Source organism: Artemia sp. Qi Xiang Cuo, chromosome 2 (genome assembly GCF_049724085.1).
Source record: "Artemia sp. Qi Xiang Cuo chromosome 2, ASM4972408v1, whole genome shotgun sequence".
NCBI lineage: Eukaryota > Metazoa > Arthropoda > Branchiopoda > Anostraca > Artemiidae > Artemia > Artemia sp. Qi Xiang Cuo.
Window position 1 is genome coordinate 47,250,222 of NC_142795.1, and position 24,037 is coordinate 47,274,258.

The 24,037-nt window shown below is 35.2% G+C and overlaps 1 protein-coding gene across 4 annotated transcripts in view; it reads left to right on the forward strand.

Moving 5' to 3' along the window:
• ss (aryl hydrocarbon receptor spineless) overlaps nucleotides 1–24,037 on the forward strand; it is a 152,851-nt gene that overhangs the window by 121,625 nt on the left and 7,189 nt on the right. For 2 of the 4 annotated variants that reach the window (XM_089108129.1, XM_089108133.1), the window contains exons 7-9: nucleotides 9,579–9,685; nucleotides 13,067–13,208; nucleotides 19,550–20,380. In XM_089108129.1, the coding sequence (XP_088964255.1) occupies nucleotides 9,579–9,685; nucleotides 13,067–13,208; nucleotides 19,550–20,380 (1,080 nt within the window). The remainder of the gene's footprint in view (nucleotides 1–9,578; nucleotides 9,686–13,066; nucleotides 13,209–19,549; nucleotides 20,381–24,037) is intronic. The other 2 variants (XM_089108130.1, XM_089108131.1) reach the window with 1 other exon arrangement.

Sequence of the window (24,037 nt, forward strand, 5' to 3'; positions counted from 1 at the left end):
TCATTCCTCTTCAAGACAAAATTTTGAACTAACAGTTTTGCTGTATAAGTCATTAATAGTATTTTTACCACAGAATTTCGGTTAGATGAAGAGGGACATTATTGTTCATACGGATTGAAATTCTGGGTGACTTTTGACCTTATATAGGACTGAAGCCATCAACCTTTATAATAGGGCTCTCTGGTGCTTAATTACATTGTATAGCCTACATATGTTAAGTACATTAAAACATTGTATATAAATAGGAAAAGAGAAATATTAACATTTAAAATTGCTGAAAACTAAGCTCCTGGTAGAATCCCCCCCCTCAAGAAATTTCTTGGTGAGATTTATGACGCCTCATCTTGCCTTTTCCATCTCTGTGCCGGTAGACCTGTGGATGTTATGTTTTATGCTACACAGGGAAAAACTATTACAATAGAGGGAGCACTAATACCCTCCTCCCCCCACAGATGAAAGGTATTAATTTCCACCCCATCCCCTTTCGTAGAACCCTTTCTATATGTATCTGAAGACTCAATGAGTTTTAGGAGGTTTTGGCTTTAAAATACATTCTTTTAGGTATCTACCCCCCCCCCATATCGCCAAAAAAATGGTCCGCAACCCCTCCTTCGTAATAGCTCTTGCGCACACACATCATTGCATGTAATATGATGAAATATGAAACAAACTAGTTTAGTTACATGAAACTTTACAACAAATGCCGGAAATAATTTTCTGCAATAAGAGGGGAGTTCTTACCCTTATACAGGCTTAGTCTAAATGAAGAAGGTGAAAGACTAATTCCTACCCACCTTTCTATATTTGTCTGAAGGCTCATGGAGATTTCGATAGTTTGGGCATTGCAATGCGCTCTTTTTGGAGCCTGCCCAATGATCCACCCCCCCCCTTTATAGTAGCTGATGTATATTTTACTTTTATTCTTTTTATTTGTTCTAATTTCCCCTCGGCTGCTCAATTTTATATCAGGGAAAAATTTTCCTGAGTCGGGGATTATTGCGAGGGGGTATTTCTGCGGGTGATTTTTCACGGGGGAATTTTTGGGGGAAAATTTCCAGGGGGTGGGGAATGTTGGGCCCCCATTGATCTGTAGTAGGAGATCATAGTCGTCAATGGCTTCAGTTACTATATGACTATTTATGGTCGTTTCAGATTTCAATATCACTCTTTTCTTTTCTTAACTTTTTTAATATTATTTAATCGAATAAAAATAAAAGCCATTATTGAAGGTTTGCTGCCAATAAAAATGCTCAATTATCAGTATGTGTTCTTATGTCAGGCTTCCAGTCTTGAAGCGTTGAAATGGAAATCAAACTTTGCCAAGTGGCAGAAACTGGAACTTTTCTGTGGCGCTGCTTCTTTTACTACTTGAAAAGAGCACTAAGAAAATCATTTTTTTTTCTTTAAACGGCGAAATTCCTTAAAGAGTTTTGAAGATAGGGACACAAATCCTCCACTCTAAATCTATCTGAAGTATTGAATTGGATAGTGTAAATGATGGGATAAATTTGTAAATTTGACCAGAAAACAGTTTGAAAGCAATTGATTTCGGCAGAAAATTTTAACTTTTGTTTTTGAAGATCCCCAAATATTCTTATTCTATATAATTGAGTCTCCCACATGAAGCGGTAAAGGTCCTGTCTTTCGGGACTTTACTAATGGGTTATAAAGTTATAAAACTATTAATTCTTACTTTTCATAGTGTTAATTTTTTCATTACTTAATGTTTAAACCTTTTTTTTATAATTTGGTTGACTTTAGGGAAATGCGAAAAAATATCCTGCTTTTATTTTCTTCTATAGTTTATGAAAATCGTGGCTTCAAGCTCGACATGTCCATGTATTTGTTGTTTACTTTGAGTAAAGCATTTATACCCATACCTTTATTCTTCTTTCTTAAGTTCATACATACACCCTCGTGGATATTTCGAATTTATGGTCAGTAGAAGTGCAGGGTCTTTGCTATATTTTAAGCAAGGCCGTACCTAGGACTTTTTTCGGAGGGGGTTTTACTAATTTGTTTTTTTTTAGGGGGGGGGGGGTACACAAAAAAAAATCTTAAAAAACGCATACAAAATTTGTTTGTGTCCATAATTGTTATGTTTTTACGAGTCAGACAACATTTCAGGGGGAAGGGTGGTTTCAAACCCCCAAACCCCCCCAGGATACGGCCTTGATTTCAAGCATACAAATATCGTATGCTGTAGAACATTTTTACGCATATAAACATTGATATGTTCAGGAAGTTCAAAATATTGATATGTTCAAGTTGTTGGACGTTCAAACCCTGCTAAAAAGTAAAACAAACGAATCGAAATATCTAGTTACAAACATATAATCATGATTGATACAAACATATTTCTCATGATTGAACGGTCACCCTCCTCGTTTAACTCATAACCATAATGATTTGTAAATATAATACATAAGAAAATAAATACTACTATAAAACCTTAAATCAAATTGATTGTAATTTGAAATCACCTAAATAAGCTTGAATCAATTGGAGCTCTTCAAATAGAGTTTTGTCAAATTGTCAAGTTCTTGGGAAACGATGCCTTCGTCAAAAATCATAAGTTTCTGCATGGATTGATTGTAGTCATTATGGGCTAGAGCCATTGGGCGTCTTTAAAGCTGTCGGAGAGAACAGATCGATTTTTAAATGATTGGTCCCGCCAACAGTCAATTTAAACTATCATAAAGGACACTCTAATTGACGATCATTGCACATTAGGTCAAAATGGGTTTGATAGTGGCGTCAACGAGATGATTTGTGGTTCTATGAAAACTATAAACACCGCCTTGTAGACGTCTAAGCGCATTGATAGTTAAGCGTGATTAATGATTGTCGATAATGTTTCCGTTTTCTAAGGATTTAAATCGTTACTAAAGTAGCAAAATTCTGAACAAACTTTCTCAGACATACCTTATAGCAGTCAAAACAGAAGTAATTGCATAAGCTTGAGTCAAAGTAGATATTAATATTCAATATCATAAATTAGTGCTCTTTTACTTAGCATAAACAAACATATTTATCGAAATGAGAAAAATTTTAATGCACAAGAAAAGACACCGGAACAATTTTAAAATTACAAAAAAAACTATAAGAACTTTGAAATTTCTTGGGTAGTTTCATATTGTCGCTATAGGCGTACTGTTAATTTCTAATCTGTAACAGCGCTAAAACTACGAGCTTAATTAAAATATTTATGTGTAAGGGATACAATGCATATAAGCCTAATTTGATTATCTAGTTCTTGAATTCTTAGATTTCGTAAATCTTTCCTGTCAATAAGGTTAAATCAAAATTAGTAACAGAATAATGTGGTCTGAGGAGACCACAAAATAGCCGAGATGAAAACATTTTGCATTATTTCATAATACTTAAAGCGGTACAACGAGTTTTAGAACCACTTTCTTTTATATATTTATATAAATATAGTATATCATTATAGATTTAAGATCGGTATATTTATTTATAGATTTATGTATTTTCAAAAAAAAAACAAAAACAAAACAACTCAATAAGACACACAGTCAGAGATCCACAAAGGGTCCGTGGCCCGTAAAACTTCCGTTTTTACGTTGTCATCATCATTGTAACGTTTGCCACTTAGCTGTTGCTTTAGGTGGAGAAACGGGATGGTAATCACTTGGTGCAAGATCAGGACTGTATTGTGGGTGATTGAAAACTTCCCAGCCAAAACTGTCCAACAAATTACGGGTCTGACCAGCTGTGTGAGGTCCTTGCATTGTCATGAAGAGGGACAATTTACTTTGTCAGCAGGCCAAGTTTTTTTTTTTTTTTTTTTTTTTTTTTTTTTTTTAATCGCTCTGCGGAGCTTTTTGAGGGTTAGGCAGTATGCTTCTGCATTGATAGTGGTTCCTCCGTTGCTTGAAGTCGACCAAAAAAACACCATGCCTATTCCCAAACACGGACGCCATGATTTTGCGCTGGGACAGAGGATGTTCGGTCTTCAAATTTTCAGGGGAGTGTGTGTGTTTACATTCCATGTTCTGTTGCCTCGATTTGGGCGTGATATACGAAGCCCATGTTACGTCGCCAGTTCAACCGGTTGCCACCTCAGTGGCAACCATTGAAAAGATGACGATGACGTAAAAACAGTAGTGAACTCTTGGTTATTGGAGCCGGCGGCAAGTTTTTATGAAGACTTTACGTAAAAATTAGTTGAGAGGTATTATAAGTGTTTGAAAAGACTTGGTAACTATGTCGAAAAATGGAGGAAAGTATGCCCTTTCTGAAAATGAATTTATTTTTCTGAAATAATCTTTCGTTCATTCGCTTCCAGGGGGGGGGGGCAAATGCCAAAATATCAGTGGTGTTTGGGTGACAGGGAATATATTTCAGGATTTTTTTTTTCGTTCGAATAAGTTTATTTTTAAATACTTTTAGGAAAAAACTTTCAAATAAAAAGAGCAATTAAATTGCTTGCAAAATGAAATAAAATACAGTAAATTTTGAACAATAAGGATTTCTGGAAAAGGGATCAATTTATTTAATCAATAATATGTTTAATTATTATGCAGTTAATCTTAAGAGAAAATCAAACTCAAACCAAAATTGCTGAAACATTTATCGCTTCAGTAGATTATAACAGATGTAGATTTGTCTTTTTGCAGTTGCCTACGCCTTTGGAATAGTTTACAGAAGGAGTAGAGATACTCAAAAATCACCCTCCCTGCATAGACACCACGTTTTGATTTTAGTAGAATGTGCCTCTTACATAACAGGACAATGCTCCCCCTCGAATTTAAATCCCTTATATTTTCCGACATTAAAAAAAAATAGAATAGCGAAAGAAAAACAAAATTTAAACTTAGTATCCAGCTGTCAAATTGACCCTTTTTCTTTTTATTCTCCTATTCAACTAAATCAAATGAACAGGTTCAAAAAATATTTCGTCATAAGAGAATCTGATAAAATAGTTTGTGAAAAAAAACTAATAAACAAATAAATATTTAAGATCACCCTAAAAAGCTGATTCTTTGATTGAATGTATCAATAGTTAGGCTCTTACTCTATTTACAAGGATCCAGTGTTGCCAGAAAGTAAAATGAAAAACAAGCCCGAACCTTTGAAAAACATGCCAAAATACGCCCGAGCCTTTAAAAACCAAGACTGCCATCATGATCAGCTCAAATCAGAACAAAATGATCAGAACAAAAACTCCCAGCATTCCGTTTAGGGGAAACATTTTTGATTATAGTGGCTTCATATATCAGCTCATGGGCTCTCTTACAATGCAAGCAAAAGTTGACTGCATATTTTTACTGAAATTACCCCTTATTAAGTTGTTTTCCTTGTGTCTTCTATAATTACACGAAATTTCTTGTGTACTAATAACTGCACTAATTACTAATAAACAAATAAATATTTAAGATCACCCTAAAAAGCTGATTCTTTGATTGAATGTATCAATAGTTAGGCTCTTACTCTATTGACAAGGATCCAGTGTTGCCAGAAAGTAAAATGAAAAACAAGCCAGAGCCTTTGAAAATCACGCCAAAATACGCCCGAGCCTTTAAAAACCAAGACTGCCATCATGATCAGCTCCTGAAATGCTAAAATTGCCAAAATTTTTGTGTTTCTCAACAATTTTTGGTGCTAAAGTAAAAAAAAAAATTGCGCGTTTCGCGGCTTGCACCGCGACATGCACATGGCCCCATAAGTGTAGTTGGATTAGTTTTAGATCAGTTTTTTTTTTGTCCGATTATTTCAAACTTAGCACCAATCTTTCGAACGTTTTTATTAGTAATAAATATACGTAACTTACGAATTAATATACGTAACAAACTTCTATATTCATATATTTTTAATACGTATATTAGGGGGTTCGCCCCCTAATCAATACCTTGCTCTTTAAGCTAAAGTTCGAATTTTGTTCCAATTCTGTAAAAATGACCGCTTAATCAAAAAGGCCGTTAATTAGAATAAATAGCTCTTATGAAAGTACTAAAAAAATCTTTGGCTTAAAGAGCGAGGTATTGAATAGGGGGTGAACCCAATCATATATGTAATATTTTCTGTTCGTTTAAAGTTTTGATGTTGCTGCTGTTACAGCTGAAAAACTTGTTTTTTTATATTTAATTTCTGATCTTTTTTTAAATAATGCTGGGAAGTCCGGCGTCCCCTTCATAGCAATGTCCCTTCCCCCATGAAAACTTCCTTCATTGAAAGATCCTCCTACATAACCCCCGACCTACCCCCCCCCCCACTACCAGACAAAATCACCCCTGAAAACGTCTGTATACTTCCCAATAACCAATACTATATGTTAACATTGGGTAAAGTTCATAACTTTCAGCCCTCCCCCCGGGAACTTCGGGGTATTAAGTCCTCCTAAAAGACATACTTATAATATTTTCGAACATACTGAACAAAATGGCTATCTCAAAATCTTGATCGGGTGAATTTGGGAAAAAAATGAGCGTGGGAAGGGTGCCTAGTTGCCCTCCATTTTTTTTGGTCACTTAAAAAGGGCACTAGAACTTTTAATTTCCATTCCAATGAGTCCTCCCACGATATTCTAGGACCACTGGGTTGATACGATCACCCCTGGGAAAAATAAAAAAAAACAACAAATAAACACGCACCCGTTATCTTTTTTCTGGCCAAAAATACAAAATTCCACATTTTTGCAGATAAGAGCTTGAAACCTCTAGTTGGGTTCTCGGATACGCTGAATCTCATGGTGTGATTTTCATTAAGGTTCTATAACTTTTACGGGGTCTTTCCCCCTTTTTTAAAAAATCACCCAAATTTTCTCAGGCGCGTAACTTTTGATGGGTTGGACTAAACTTGATGCAACTTATATATTTGAAATTAGAATTAAAATCTGAATCTTTTGATGTATCTATTGGTATCAAAATCCCAATTTTTAAAGTTTCGGTTACCATTGAGCCGGGTCGCTCCTTACTTACAGTTCGTTACCACGAACTGTTTGATTGTTAAGTGTGCGAGTTTGCTTTTTTTTTTTTTTTTTTTTTTCTTGAAGTACTCCGCTTTTTTTTATAGTGGGTAATAAATAAATTATTATTATTATTTAAAGTTAACTTTATAATTAAAGTAAGACCTGAAAAAACGGGGTTAATACAAAAGCCTTCATAATCCCAAGATGAAATAATAGGGGCAGCTAAAGACTGATCATTAAGGAAAAAGAAAAAAGAAGAAGAAAAGACCAATTTCCAAAAGACGAAATTGGTCAGCTTTTGCTCACAGTTAGGACAGGAAAACAAAACTTTTAGTGATGAATCCAGGGCCAAAAATATACTCAGGAAAGTGTTGTCATTTTTCTATATTAACGTCCTTCTTTTACAAAATTTTACAAAACAACATTATACCTTAATTTTTAGTTTCTTTGGTTTTAGTTTGAAAATGCACCTCCTGATATTAGGGTATAATTTTAAGCTACATCAAAGGTTTTTTCCTAATAGCGAAAGAAAAACAAAATTTAAACTTAGTATCCAGCTGTCAAATTGACCCTCTTTCTTTTTATCCTCCTATTCACCTAAATCAAATGAACAGGTTCAAAAAAAATTTCGTCACAAGAGAATCTGATAAAATAGTTTGTGAAAAAAAACTGGAAGTAAAAAGTCACTTGGACCAATATTCACCAAAACTAAAAAAATAATTCTCATTTATTTTATAGATACATCATATCAGAGAACCGTTAGTCCCGTTACCATAAAAGTTTCAAGCTCCAATCTTCAAAATGCGGAATGTCGCTTTTTTCAGAAGAAACATTTTCGATGCATGTTTATTTGTGTTTCTTACCAGGGGTAATTGTATCAAACCGATAGTCCAAGATAATTGGGAGGGAGCACATTCAAACGTAAATTTAAAGATCTTTTTTGAGTGGCCATACAGATTGGGCCATGGGAAAGTCTGGTTTTCTGCCATTTTAGGGAACCAAGCTACGACTTTATGCCGAAGAGGACGAATTTGCAATCAATTTAAAATTCTGAGAAGCTAATTGATTTAAAAGTATCAATAACTGTATTTTAGGCCTCTCAGTTGCAAAAGAAGTAATGCCACATGGTGGCAATACTGGATTCAACCAAGTTTGCTCGCTTTATTTGTAGTGAAATTATGCTACGTTTAGTGATCTGTAGTTGCGTATCAACTATAATGAAGCGGGGGGGGAGGCATTGTTTAGGTGGGGGTAGGGTAGATTCCTAAAAAAGTGCATTTTAAGGGACAAACTGATTACTCTTCATGATGCTTCAGATAAATGTTGAAAGAGGTAAGACGGGGAGTAGAAATTAATTAACTTGTTTCTCTATACACCTAAAATTTTACATTCCCATATCTACCAGCACAGAGATGGAAAAGGCAAGGCAGGTCATCATAAGCCTCGCCAGAAAATTTCTTTGGGATGGCAAATACTGCCAGAAACTTAGTTTTTTGCAATTTTAAATGGTGTTATTTTCTTTTTCTTCTTATATGGATTACTTCAATGTATTTAAAGAAATGTGTGTAACTGAAACTCTGAAAAACGGAATTTTGATAGCAATAGATACATCATAAGAATTGGGTTTTTGTGCTGATTTAAATTATGTAAGTTTCATCAAGTTTAGTCTTACCCATCAACAGTTATGAGCCTTAGGAAATTTGCCTTATTTTCGAAAAAAGGGGGAAAGACCCGTTCGAAGTCATAGAACTTTAATCCCGACCACACCATTAGATTCAGACAGCGTATCAAAGAACCCTACTGTAGAAGTTCCAAGCTCATATCTGCAAAAATTTGGAATTTTGTATTTTTTGCTATAAGAAAGATCACGAATGTGTGTTTATTTGTTTGTTTTCCCAGGGATGATAATATCAACCCAGTGGGCCTAGAACGTCGAGAAAGGGATTATTCTAACGGAAATTAAAATTTCTAGTCCTCTTTTTAAGCGACCAAAAAATTGGAGGCAACACCCACGCCATTCTTTTCAGTTATAATTTTGTCTCAGTTGTTTAAAAATAGCTCCTGAAACACAAAGGGTCGTTTAACTAGAACAATAAGTAACTTTCTTGAAAATGCCGAAAAACTTTAGCGTGAAGAGCGAAGTGTTGAGGAAGGGGGCAACCCCCCTCATATACATAATAATTACTGTTCGTTTCAAGTATTAATGTTGCTCCTTACTTTCAATTGAAAAAAAAATATTTTCTATTTAATGAAGCTTAGAGACAAAATTTTTTCTAAATGCAATGAAAAAAGTATGTTAATTAAAGTAGAAGTATACAAAATGAAAAGAGTAAGTATACAAAAAATACACTATAGCCTACTTGCAAAAACTAAGATAAAAACTCCCAGAATTCGGTTCTGTTGAGCAATGCCGAAGCGTTGGACGGATATTTTTTAACAATATCGACAATTTTGAACTTGGTTATCAAACACCAAAATATTTCATGCCTTTAGGCTGAGTTGTTTATGAAAAGTAACGCAAAACCAAAGTATTTTTTAAGAACAAATGTGAGCGGTACCAATCATCGCCAATCCGGTTGCGTTAAGTTTTTGTTCAAGTATGTAATAAATCATGTAAAATCCTTTAAAATTTCCAATTTTATTTTAGAGGAAGAACCATGCTTGGTCAGAGTGATACAGAACTCTCTTCGATAGGTGGCTATGACCTTGTACATCCTGACGATTTAGCATATGTTGCCAGTGCTCATCAAGAATGTAAGTTTGCTCGTTTAATTAATTTGTTAAATGAATGTTCGGAAAAATATAATCGACAGTGAGTAGTTTCTCAGATCATCATACAGGTTTCAAAAGGATTTGCTTTTATCAGATTTTTTCCAGTATGGGGTGCATCCTGTAAGATCATGTTTCTATTTGTCAGTGTCATTTCAAGTACAGCATCTTTTCATATTTATGTTTGTCATACTTTGAGTTGCTTCTAAGTCTAACAACACAACAAAAGACTATTCTGGGTAAAAACACAACAGAAGACTATTCTGGGTATAGTTCGGAAGAACCATATGAACATTTCCCTTTATTTTATGATATACTGTTTCATAACAGAGCAGTTACGAAAGGTCATTGGTATCTAACAGCTCGTGGTAACGAACTTTAAGTAAGGAGCGACGCGGCTCAATAGTAGCCGAAACTCTAAAAAGTTTTACCCATCAAAAGCTTCAAGCTTTGTAAAATTTGCCTGATTTTTGAAAAAGCGAAGGAATGCCCCCTAAAAGTCAATGAAGTCGCATCATCAGATTCGGCATACCAGAGGACCCAACTGTATAGGTTTCAAGCTCCCATCTTCAAAAATGTGGAATTTCGCATTTTTTGTCAAAAGAAAGATCACGGTTGCGTGCTTTTTTCCCCAGGGTGATCGTATCGCACCAGTGGTCCTCAAAGTTTGAAATAGCGCTCATTCGAATGAAAATTAAAAGTTCTGGTGCCCTCTTTTAATTGACCAAAAAGATTGGAGGGCAGCTAGCCCCCCTGCTCTTGCCCCCTCTTTTTGTCAAAGTAGTTCGGTCAAAATTTTCAGTTAGCCATTTTTTTCAGTATAGTTGAAAGGTCCAATAACTTTGCCTTCAAAGATAACATGACCCCCACAGCCCTTTGTGAAAGGTCTTTAAGTTATGAAATTTGCCCATTGTTTACGTATAGTATTTGTCATTGGGAAGTATGCACACATTTTTCGGGTGAAGGGTGCATTTTCTGCTGAGGTATTTTCCACGGGGTGAATTTTCCATGGAGGGTCAAGTTTTGCGAGGGGTGAACTTTTCAGGGGAAATTTTGCACTGGGGGAATTTGCCAGAATTCCTCTGCTAAATTCTTTTTATTTTGTCTTACTTTTTCTTTTCCGACTCAATTCTACATGTAGAGAGGTTAATGGTTGAAAGATCTGTACGATCTTTCCGTGGAGGGAGAGGGGTAGATGTCCCGGCATTATTTTAAAAATGATCAGAGATAAACTTAAAAAAAAAACAACAAGTCTTTCTACTGAAACTGAAAGTCTTTCTTTGTATCTTTCATTCATCCCTCCCTCCTCCCCCCTTGGGTGCTCACGTGTTAAATATACAAATCTGTTATAGTTTTTAAGTAATTAGCATGTTTGAAGCTTGATAAAAAAAAACAACAGCTCTCTTGTTGTCATATAAATGAGCAAATACAGGACCTAACAGCTATACGTTCTATCGATTACAAAAAGAAAAGCGAAAAAAAGTACAGACTTCATTGTTTCAGATACAAGCAAGTAATCTAGCAAGTAAATAAATACAAGAGTTTTTAGCCATTTTTACAAAGAATTTTTAATTCCGCAACTAAGAACATTTTATTCTTGAACCTTCCGCTTGAAAAAAAAGTAATCAACAAGGAAAAACCAAAACTAATATTTTTGAGAAAAGAAAAAAATATAGTTATTAATTTACAAATGTTAGAATAGAGCAAAAAAGGCGACTGATCATTTCCCTGGCTTTTCATTATCTATTCAGCAGCAACGATGTTAGCTGAAGGCCTGGGTAGACTGTATGATTGATGCAGACAGTATCTATAATGGAAGGCGGATAATGTGCTGGTGTACCCAAGTTTTTGTCATTAGTTAGAAAAACTTGTTTGTTGAGACTTTACTGATACCCTACGGTTTATAAAAAATAATTCAACAACTTCGAAACTAGTGATCATCAAATGAAATTTTCATCGTGATTTTTACTGGAATTCTTTGGTGAAAGAAAAAAAAAGGTAATTCCACTTTGGTATATTAACACCTGCTCAAAGACACAGGAGTGATTATGCAAAAATAAACAAAATTCGATGGCAGAAAAAAAATTATGTTGCTTATTATTTCGTTCAATGTGAAATCATAACATCGATCCAGGATAAAGTTGTCCGCGGGGAATGCTGAAGGAAAGTTGTTTGTTGCTAGCCAAATAGATATACACACTGTTGGTCTATTCTGTTAGTCGAACCATCTTGGTTATTCTGGTGAGTATTATTTTACCAACAATCAGAGTGCGTTTCAACCATTAAGAAAATTAACAATAAGAAAAAAGTTGGAACGACACTCGATGATCATCAAATGTAGATATCCCAGAAAAAATATGATCCTATTTAGTGATCTAGGTTTGCTGTGAATAGCTGATCTAGGATTATGTAGAACATACTTCCATTTTCAGGAGTGGGAATAAAAGGAGAGATTTTTTGACATAAAGACTTTAATCATAAAACCCATACAAGAAAGGCTGCCAAATTTGGCAGATTATTATGAATTTTGATTCTAGCTAAACAGAAAGTGGCTACACGCATATACAAAGTTGTGATATATTTCTCTGGAAAACTTTTTACATTACCATGAAAGCGTCATTAATACGTGTCAACGATGGTGGCGAAAGTGTTTGCCATTTAAAAACCGATGCCATGATTTGGTAATAAAAATTCCCCCATAACATGTAGGGTATCTTTTATAATGTTGGCTCATAGTCATAGACGATGTTGACATGTCTTTAATTTGCTCAATCTGTTGTTCTGCCTCCAAGAGCTGTTGACTCATCGCAATTCCAATCTTGCTTTGAAGTTTAAAAAAATCAAAATATAACCAGTAGAAACCAATTAAGCGAGAAGTAAAAGGACAGATATTTAGTCAAAATATCAGTTGAATGCAATCAGTTTATTAATCCATTTCCTACCAGAATTTTCTGCGGATTGCTTATATGTTTAAGATTAAAAAAAGGATGGTGGTTGGTGCATTTGTTTGTTTTCTGCAGGTAAACCCTTATTACTTACTTTTAGTTAAAATTCGGACATCCAAACACCCCCCGCAAAATGTTGCTTTTTAGATTTGCCAACAGTACGAAAAATGCAACTTAACAGCTTACTATCGAATAATTAATTAGACAATATTTCCTTTATTAGATTTAGATGTTCCAGGCGCTAATCCCATGGAAAAGGAGCCAAATAAGCAACTTGAATGACTGGTTTTTCCCACTATTAACTTGACAAAATTATGCTCCTTTGCCTTTTCTGTCTTGTCGTGTGAACAATTGTTAAAATATGTTTAAGTACAGACAACGTTTCACTATTTTCTGAATTTCATTTGTTTTATTTTTGTAGTGTTAAAAACTGGGGCATCTGGACTAATAGCATATCGTCTTCAAACTAAAGAGTTCCAGTGGCAATGGCTGCAAACTTCCTCTCGTCTCGTCTACAAAAACAGCAAACCGGACTTCATTATTTCAACTCATCGTCCGTTGATGTAAGTTCATAGCTTTTTTAATTTTATTAACATCTCTCAGGGTTGCCAATTACCGGTGTTTCGGGCAAGGAAAAATTTCAGGTCATAAAGAGTGATTTCCATGAATATAGTGAAATCAAAAATATGCCTCTACCAATAACGAACTCTCAATTTATTTAAAAACAACCATTCGTTGTCCTATGAACATTAATCATTTTACCCTTTTATTTTTTGAAATATACATAAAATATATAAGTTGGGGGGAAAGTTAGGTGAAAGTTTTTAAGTAAAACTTATAAGAAGTTAAAACTTAACTTCTAAATAATCAGTTAAACAGTAAATCCCAGCTTTTTTTTTACAGGTAAAAATAAGTATCTGCCAGAAGTTACTCGTTAGTAACTGGTTTCATGTTAAATCAGGAGTTAAGCAGGGCTGTGTTCTATCCCCATTTATGCGGATCATTTTGATGGATTATGTCTTAAGGAGAACAGCAAATGCAATGGGAGAACAGTGAATCAAATGGGGAAGTAAAGCTCTCCATGACTTAAATTATGCTGATAACTTTAAGCATTCTAGATGAAAGTATTAGCAAAATGAATGAACTTTTAGAGGTTTGGCGAGTTCAGGGTGTAAGAATAGGTCTGAAAATCAATGTTAAGAAGACAAAGTCACTAAGGCTAGGAATTAGCGAAGATGAAAAGGTGGTGTTGTATAAGGAGAAGATGGATCAAGTGGACAGCTTCACTTACCTAGGTTGTATTATTAGTAAGGACGGTGGGTGCAGTGAAGATACTATAACTAGAATATATCAAAGGTTGAGAATTTTTGTCATAGTTGAAAAAACTTGTCATAGTAGAAAATATGAAGCTAAATCTGTGTTTTCAGGAGAAATTGTCTACGAGTTGTTTTTGGAATCCGACTAACTGGCTATATCTCAAACAGCAGACCCTACGAAAAGTGTGTTCCAATTCCACTTTCTAGAGCTATGCTTAAAGAATAGTTGAGATGGTTAGGGCAAGTTTTACGGACGAAGGGTGACAGATTGCCAAAGATTGTCGTTTTTGCCAACCGTCTAAGGCCGAACAAGAAGCAGGTCGTCCCCGATTGGGGTGGGAGGATGTCACAAGGAAAGGTTTAAAGGAAATGGGAACTTTCTGGGAGTGTGTAAAGAGGGAGACTTTGAATAGATTGGGATGGATGAGGAGCGTGTGTAGCTGAGCTAGCCTCAGGCGGCTTGGTGCTGCAGTGACTTGTTGGTAGTAGTATTAGAAGGCGTCTATGTGCCAAACTGCTTTTGATTTCTTTTATTCAATTTGATTCTACCCTGGACATTTTGATATTCTTCTTTTTAAATGAAACTGCCGGAAAGGCGACTGGAGTAAGGCACAGGTTACTGTGAAAACTACCCGCAAATAGTTGTATCTTTGGGAACTAGCAATTTACTTTCAAGTTCTTTACTTTGTAAAAACCTGTTCTATCATCATTTTGTAACAGAGTGAAAAAACAGTGATTTTAGCTAAATATTGGTAAAAACAGTGATTTCCCCTGTCGCTTGAGTGATAGAGTGAAACGAGGTAAAAAGTACGACAAAAAAGCGAAATAAATAAGAAACAGGAAGTAGTGACAGTTGGTAGATCTGACGTCTCTTGCTCGGATGAAAAGTGGAAAAGCAAGATGGGGCGGATAGTGTAGCTTGGGAAAAAAGCGGAAAGACAAGAAAGAAAGCGGAAGGTCTGATTATTCTACAAGCACTTCAACCAGGAGGTCTGAGACAAAAAGCTCATAGGTTAAGGGGTGTCTCGACAATTTTCTTAAGAGGGGAGTATACAATCATTTGATTCTGGACGTCTTAGAGTATTATTAGGGGGGTAGTTTCGAGGGGATCAATTTCTCCTAAAAGTTGTATATATTCCTTAGACTGATGATCAGTGTTGCCAACGCGGTACAATTGTACCGTTTTTGGTGCAATTTAGAGGTCCTGGTACAATGACGTACATTTGAAAATATTTTGGTACAATCCAAATTTTAACGTCGTTTAAATCCCGTGAACAACGTTATTGGTGAAGTTGGTTTCTAAGATCTGTGCGAAATCACCAAGAAGCAAACATTCTTGATAATAGTTGGTGAAAGCACAGACATGAGTTACAAAAAGAGCCTGGTTATAGTTGTTTGCCATATTGATCTGAATGGTGTTGATCGAGAAAGCAGTCTTCCTGTAAGAGACTCCTTCTTGTGACTTAAAGAAGTTAGTAATATACAGCTGAAGATATTTACCGGGCCATAACAAACTACTTTCTTAAGAAATTGGAGCTCCAAAGGCAAACCTAATAGGATTTGCTGTAGATAATGTGTCTGTTATGAAGGGGCAGCAAGGTGGTGTTTATGCGAAACTGTCAGAAGACTACTCCAGTTTATTTGTACTTGGTTGTTCATGCCATTCCATTCACATACGTGCTAGTACTGCCGGCAAACAATTGCCAAGAGAAATTGAAGATTTTTGTCAGGATGTATACAGGTATATTTGTCGGAGCCCAAAACGGGCCAGTGAGATTTTAGAATTGTAAAAGTAAGTGGAGTTGAAAGAACATCGAATTTTGAGACATACAACAACTCGACGGTTGTCTAGACAACCCGCTGAAGCTCGATATTTGGAGCAGTGGGATTTCTTGACTTTATTCTACCTTGCAGAAAGTCTTAAAGCGGCCAACAAGTCATGACAGGCCACTGCCATACTAAAAAAACTGCTGTTAGCGGTTTTCAAGGCTTACTTTGCCTGTCTAGTGTATATTTTGAAGTATATCGAAGACCTAAACAAGCAATTTCAGGCAGAAGACACCCAGATTCATCTTGTCTATAATCGTTTTGCTGAAGCGTACAAGAAAATAGCATCCCACTTTTTGTTGTCTAGTTATATCAAAGGAAGTGATTCCTGCCTCATAAGCCCACATGACACCAACTACTACGTTGATATCAAGGACATGGAATGTGGGATCCGAGTAGAAGTGATTTTTGCCAAGGAAAACGTAACTCTATCTGCTGCAGTTGAGTTTAAAAAAGAGTTTAGGAAATTTTTGATCGTGCTCTGTGATGAGATGAGAAAGCATTTTTTCAACTCCAATTATTCATCGGTAAGAAAATTTGATAGGCTTCATCCACGCTATGCTATGAGAGTAGAGTAAAATCAGCCAAACTTGGCACCACTTCTGGCTCAGTTTCCAAATTTACTGAGTGACAATGACCTGGAAGATATCGTCCTAGAGTCGAAAGGATTACCCGTTTGCTCTGAGATTGGTACTTTGATTGACTCAGATCCAGCCGTGTTTTGGACTTGGGGTAGAATTGGAAACCATCCTTGAAGACGGTTCTGCATCCAAAGTGGAAAAACTGTGGAAGGGGATATGAAAACGTTGGGCTACAAGGAGAAACAGCAGAAACAACTAGCAGACCAACTAGCACAAATGCTCCTCTTTTTTTCTTTTTTTTTGAATGTTACAGTTTTATTACCTTTGTATGGTTTAACCTGATTTCTTGGGCAATGTAGTTGAAATACTTCTGTTAAATTAATTTAGTCCTGATCAGTAGAATCGACCAAGAACTTATATAGGTAGACCAGTGAATTATGTGGTCAACGCTTAACTCACCGGTGGGTAGCCTAATCCGTGGACCCATGGGAATCTGGGCTATTAGCCACTTTCATGGCGTAATGGCTGATATGTTTTGTTTTTAGCTTCTGGCGCTCGTTACTCATCCTATAGGTGGATTATAAGTTGTTGACACTACGTTATTGGCTTTCTTACTTTATCCATTATTCACCTTAATGCCTAAAATTTTGAAAGAAAGGATTAACCCCAACAATCAGATTCGAGAACGCTTTCAGAAAATTTTACTGAAACCTTCGTCTAAAATGCTTTTCGGTTTGGGACTGCTATATTGTTAAGCTGAGAAAGTCTATAGAAGGATTTCTCGTATTTCAACCTATGAGGTTGCTATTGCTTTGGGTTTATTTTTCCTGTTCTAGCCCTAGAATTTTTCCTCAGTTTTCAGCAAAATCAATTAAATATAACTACCGGCGAGCGTCGTTAAGCAACGCGAGATTTGAATTTTTAACCTACTGTTCAGATGGTACAAATTTATCTCTTGTTTTTGTCGGGAAAATAGTACAATTTATCTCAAAGCGTTGGCAACGCTGCTGATGACCATAGGATCATATGTAGATGGGAAAATTCGTCCCTTATGCCCTTGTTTGAAGATATTGACCCTTTTTTTTACAAAATTATTTTGTTGCCTGTAAAGTCTTACAAACTTTTTTGTGGCTAAAAATATAAGTGACTCAGTATTAGAACGAGTCAATCTTGAAACAAGACACAATTCGGGATACAAGTTCCTTGTTTGAATCGACTTGAAATGAAGGTGTTACTTTTGGGTATAATTGTATGGCCGGTAAACTTTAGCAAGAAAAAAAGTGCTGTGCTAAGGATATAAACTTTCAAGTGTCAAAGAGAACAGTAAACCAAAAAAGCCACGTGAACTGCTGTTTGAAAATGAATATTTTATGGCTCTTGAGAAACTGCTGAAATATCTGAGCCAAGGAGCAGATCAAAACCTGCGGTATGAAATCGCTGATATACATTCAGCTTCAACTAGATGGGGTTGGTTCTTTGGAATGGTGAAAAATAGACCCAATTTATTTTGAAAACGAATGATTCGCAAGAATTACATATATTTAGGCAATGAAAAAGAGCATCATTTTCTAGGAACAAAAGAAGAAGTTTTCAAAAATCCGGTTATTTCTAAAGGAGTAATTAAACTACTAATCAGCTCAGATAAACTGGATATTTCGGCTGTATGAATAATTCGTTGCTTTTTAGTTTTGTATATACTCCTAACTTTATATTTATTTATTTCAATTTTAATCTCTTTTCTGGATGACTATTTTCTACTAAATTGAATTTTATTTTAAATTTGGAAATACAACCAATTTATTGGGCCATTGAAAGTCCTTTAATGGCTTTGAATTATTGGCAAAATGTTTGGTATTTAAGACGAAAAAAAATCCACGGGATAAATTCCTGGGTGCTAAAAAGTCTCATTATAAATTTTAAATTTAGCATTCAATTTGTTCGTCCCGATTGTTAACTAATTGTCATTATTTTTTTTTACCGAAATTTTATAAGTTTGCAAACAAAGAGCAAATTTTGAAAATTAATCGCTTTAAAGATACGGTTAGTGAAAAAATTTGGATTTGGTTTTGAATTAAGTGCATCAATTTTTCTTAAAATCACATATTCTAGTTCTTAAGGTAAAATCTGTTTTTCTCATTATATCCACTAGAACTAGAGACTAAATTAAATAATATAATTGATGCAACATTGGCTAATATGAAATAAGCAAAACTAAAAGTCCGATTGGCTGAATCTAACTTTACATGTTATGAGGATTAACAGAAATTACTCGGCAGTTCAAGGTAAATCTTAAAAATGTATCTTAAGTCTAAAAGGGAATAGGATCGTATATTTTAGTCGAAAAGAATTTGGGAGTTGTAAAATACTAATTATACAAAAAAGATAGCAAGTATTATTTATTCATATTGAAATATTAAAAAAAAGTCGTTTAAGACTAATAGAAGAAGCATTTTAGCGGTGTTAAATAAGGAAAGGGAAAAGGAAAAGTTAAGTAAGAAAAAGGGTTAGTACTGTCCAGCCTGAGCCTTACTTGGGTACATAGAAAACAATGACAGCTTTTCTCTCGGAGAGGAAGGCTTCTGTTATATTTTATGAGCTTCGTTTAGTTTTTGGGCCAAACTAAAACCCCAAACAACAGGGATCTACCTGCTGGAATCTGTGCTGGAATTTGTGCAGAAATAAACAGCAGGAATCTGTGATAGTACTAGTTGATAGCATATTTGATTTCCAAAATAATGGTTGGTAACAATATCTTGTTATTCACAATATTAAAGGAAAACAATTTCAACAATTTTTTTTCAATATTAGATGTAAAGGGGATTTGAGTGAATTAAGCCTAATTTGGCTGAACAGGCTCATAGGGAGCATCTTGGGTTTTACATATCTTCAAAAAAAAGCTGAAATCGGGAATGATATCCTAACCTACAACATAAAAGCAGAACAGCCCAAGTTTGACAGGTACAAAGTCTTTTATAGGAATTTCAATCCTTGGAGTTTTTGGGAGAGGTAGCCAAACCAGAAACTGGGAAGGATTGCTGAAGTGTGTGTTCACTCTGGTAGCTTAAAACCTGTACATGTTTTTAGTAGCACCAGTAATATGCATGCTCGTACCTATTGGTAGTAACTGTGCTTAAATATATAATATATAGTATTATACCTAGTGTTTTTTCTTACTTCCAGGGAAGAAGAAGGCCGCGACTTGCTTGGAAAACGAACAATGGATTTCAAAGTATCTTATCTTGATGCTGGTTTAACAAGTAACTTTCTGCTAGATCAAGAAGCCCCAGTTCCTACTCAGAAGGTTGGTCGCCGTTATAAAACACAACTGAGAGACTTCCTTTCCACGTGCAAAAATCGGCGAAAATCACAAGAAGAATATCCTAATGAAACAAGTGTTAGCACGTGGTCAGTGCCTGCAACTTATTCAACGAACTATCCCGCTGCATACCCTAGTGACAGTGGTCTTTATCCATACCAGCAGCCCATCCCCAATCTGCAAAGTTTTTACTCGGTTGGCTCATTTGATAATCGGTTCCTACCTGCCGATAATCTATTTCAATATAGGAGTCTGAGTAGCGGCTGCAGCTATTATCCAGATTATTATACTCATAATAGTTATTTCAATCCCAGTTATGCAGATAGTACTATGCAGCTTTATAACCCTCCCTCACAGACAGCCAAATATGCTCCAAGATTAGACAATTGTAAAAGGGAGGTCGAAGAAAGTAAAGACAGATACTCAAACGATAGAAGACAAACAGTTTTAATGTGGGGATCAAGCTCGGGACATTCTGATACTCCGCATCATTTCCAGGATGATGATAATACAAAAAAATGTATGACGGAAGATATGAAAGATCCTTGCAAGTGGAATTCGTCAGGAAGAGTACCGTCAATCGTCAATGGATATTTCTATCCTGAGACGGGGACAGAGGTATGGCCAACTCAGTATCACCCGGCTTATGCGTATTCACAGTATGCGTCAGCTCACCAGCATATTGCACAATCACAGTGAGTCTCATATTCTTCTCATTTATGAGGAATGGATTCTCCGGTGAAGGACTAATGTAAAATCAAACTTATTGTATTCACTCTTTATAAGGGGTTGAATTTTGGCTCAAATAGTTTATCAATCAGCAAGGGAAAATAGCTTGTGAGTCTTTTACTAACTAAGCCAAATTATATATGGTATTTGACGTAAAAGCTGTGCTTTGGTGCTAAGTGCTAAGTTGCGCTTCTTCCAGGTATTTACCATTGGTTAACGGGATCAGAAAATTGAAAAAAAAAATTGACAACGGATATTTGGAGTTTTAAGACTACGGCTCTAGCTCCAGCTTCAATTTCTCCCGTGATATAAAAATCAAATTACCTTTGTAAATATGGGATTCTAATTGCTATAGAATATAAGAATTACAGGAACACTGTCGTGCACAAAAAGAAAGGGCGTACCCTTTCATAGTTCTACAGCAGGGGGAAAATAAATTTTTAGGCTTCACATGACAACAGGGTTTTGTATGAGTCCTTAAAAAAACATATCTATAAGATAAAGAGTATGTTGCTAAATAGTCTGGCTAATTTTGGCTTATACCAAAAATAGATGTTAGACTGTCTTTTACAAAGAGGCACTGAAATGTTTTCCACATTCATTACGAAGTTCCCCTAACTCCTTCGAAGTAGCCCCATTTCTGTAAATACGACCTGTGAATAAAGATCTAAATTCAGTACAATTCATTTCTGGAAAAAAGTGCAACATACTCGTTTCATTTGAAAAATCATGACAGTTGTATTTAATTATTTTTTCCTTGTTGAAATAAAAGAGGTCGACCCAAGGTTGGTTTGTCGAGAAAAGGAAAACTTCCTGTTCTTGTCATTGAACCAGAAACATAGCTCTCGTAATGAGCACGAGTTCATTGTCTCTAATCTAAGTTATTCTGCAAAGAGACGGCGTAATTAAAAATTAAGACCTTAATGCCCTCTTTTCATATGACTTTTTACGGACATAATGGAAAGTTTATCAACCAATGAAAATGTAAAAAAAAAGTTCTAAATTTAAAATTACAAAAGCAGGAAAGAAACAATTAGTATAAAGAAAAGAATATGATTATATGTTGAGCTGCATCTTACAGAGTTTTCAGGGGGGTCAGAGCTACTGGAATTAGGATTATACAGCTACTACAGTGGAAAGTATAAACTACCTTTAAATTCTATATTTATTGTGTGTTGATTTCTGACTTTTTTATTGGTATGTTATCCTCAAACAGCAACCTCAAAAATTACTAACTATGGTTAAAATCAAATACTATTTGTGAAATAGATTTTAAATGTGTTCTGACTTTTTACCTTCTGTAGCGCAATATTGGCGTCATATTTGTTATCAACAACCTGAGAAATCTTCAAATACGATAAAAATCAAACATTATTTGTCATGTATTTAATGAATGGGTCTTAACTTTGAAATTTAATGCCTAGACAAAAGCTTCAGATTAGTAAATAACGAGCTCAGAAGCCCGAAAATACTAATTTTTGCGTAAATCAAACATTACTTATGAAGTATGCCCTTAGTTGGACTGGGTTTATCACAGTTACTGAAGGAATCAAACGAAGGTAAAGATTGACATTCAAAATTAATACAGAAAGGAGAATCACCTTGTATACAAGGTGGTTTAAGGGGGTGTACTGCCGCATCAAACTTCCCTTCGTTACGCTAATACTTGATTTTTTCTCACTAGCGCTTTGAGAGTATTAAATTAAAAAAAAACAAGTTTTTTTAACTGAAAGTAAGGAGCGACATTAAAGCTTAAAACGAACAGAAATTATTCCGTATATGAAAGGGGTTGTCCCCTCCTCAACGCCTTGCTCTTTAAGCTAAAGTTGTATCTGTCTAACAAATTTATTTTTAAAAACAATAAAAAAAATTTAGCGTAAAGAGCGAAGCGTTGAGGAGGGGACAGCCCCTTTCATATACAGAATAATTTCTGTTCGTTTTAAGTTTTAATGTCGCTCCTTACTTTCAGTTTAAAAAACTTGTTTTTTTATTTAATTTCTGATTGTTTTTTAGTTAATGCAGCTTTTATTTTGGCTCACCGTCATTGAATAAGTAAACAAAATTTGCATAAAATTTTTACTTTTCTTTTGCTAAATGACTGTCTCTAAATTTGGTTATGACGTACTTTACAAATTAACTTACGTAACTAACTTCTATATTCGTATATTTTTTTTCTGGCAAAAAATACAAAGTTGCAGATTTTTGCAGATATGAGCTTGAAACCTGTGTTATAGGGTTTTCTGTTACGCTGAATCTGACGGTGTGATTTTCATTAAAATTGTTTCACTTTTAGGGGATGTTTCCCCCTCTTTAAAAAAATCGGGTAAATTTTCTCAGGCTCGTAGCCTTTGATGAGTACATTCTTTTGATACATTTATTGACATCAAAGTTCCGTTTTTAAAAGTTTCGATTACTATTGAGCCGTATCGCTTGTTTTTTTTATTGTTTTTTTTATTACGTATATGTTATTACGTATATGATGGGGTTCTCCCCTTAGTCATTACCACGCTCTTTACGTTAAAAGTTAAAAAAAATTTTAATTCACAAACCTCTGAATCACAAAGGCCTTTTAATTAGAATAGATAGCTCTTTTGAAAGCACTAAAAAAAATGTAGCGTAAAGAGCGAGGTATTGACTTGGAGGAGAACCCTTTCATATACGTAATAATTTCTGTTCATTTTAAGTTCTAATGTTGCTTCTTACTTTCAGTTGAAAAAACTTGTTTTTTTTAATTTAATTTCTGATCGTTTTATTAAATAATGCTTGGAAATCCGGCGCCCCCTTCATATAAATGTCCCTTACCCCAAAGAAACATCCTCCATGGAAAGATTCTCCCGAGTAACCCCCTCCTCCAGCCCCCCCCCACACCAGAAAAAATCTTCCTGAAAATGTCTGTATACTTCCCAATAATCAATACAATATGTAAGCAATGGGCAAAGTTCATAACTTGCAGCCCTTCCCCTGGGAACTGTGGGGGATTAAGTCACCGTAAAAGACATATTTATTAGATTTTCGACTATGCTGAACAAAATGGCTATCTCAAAATTTTAATTGGGCGACTTTGAGAGAAAAATGAGCGTGGGAGGGGACCTAGTTGCCCTCCATTTTTTTGGTCACTTAAAAGGGGCACCAGAACTTTTAATTTCCGTTCCAATGAGCCCTCCTACGATATTCTAGGACCACTGGGTTAATACGATTACCCCTAGGGAAAAGAAAAAAAAAACAAACAAACAAATAAACACGCATCCGTGATCTTTCTTCTGGCAAAAACTGCAAAATTCCACATTTTTGTAGATAGGAGCTTGAAACCTCTACAGTAGGGTTCTCTGATATGCTGAATATGATGGTGTGAATTTCATTAAGGTTCTATAATTTTTAGGGGGTCTTTCCCCCTTTTTCGAAAATCAGCCAAATTTTCTCAGGCCCGTAGCTTTTGATATGTAAGATTAAACTTGATAAAACTTATATATTTGAAATCAGAATCAAAATCTGATTCTTTTGATGTATCTATTGGTACCAAAATTCCGTTTCTTAAAGTTTCGGTTACCATTGAGCCTTACTTACAGTTCGTTACCACGAACTGTTTGATATAGATCTGGGTAGTTTACTAGCAAGCCCGTAAT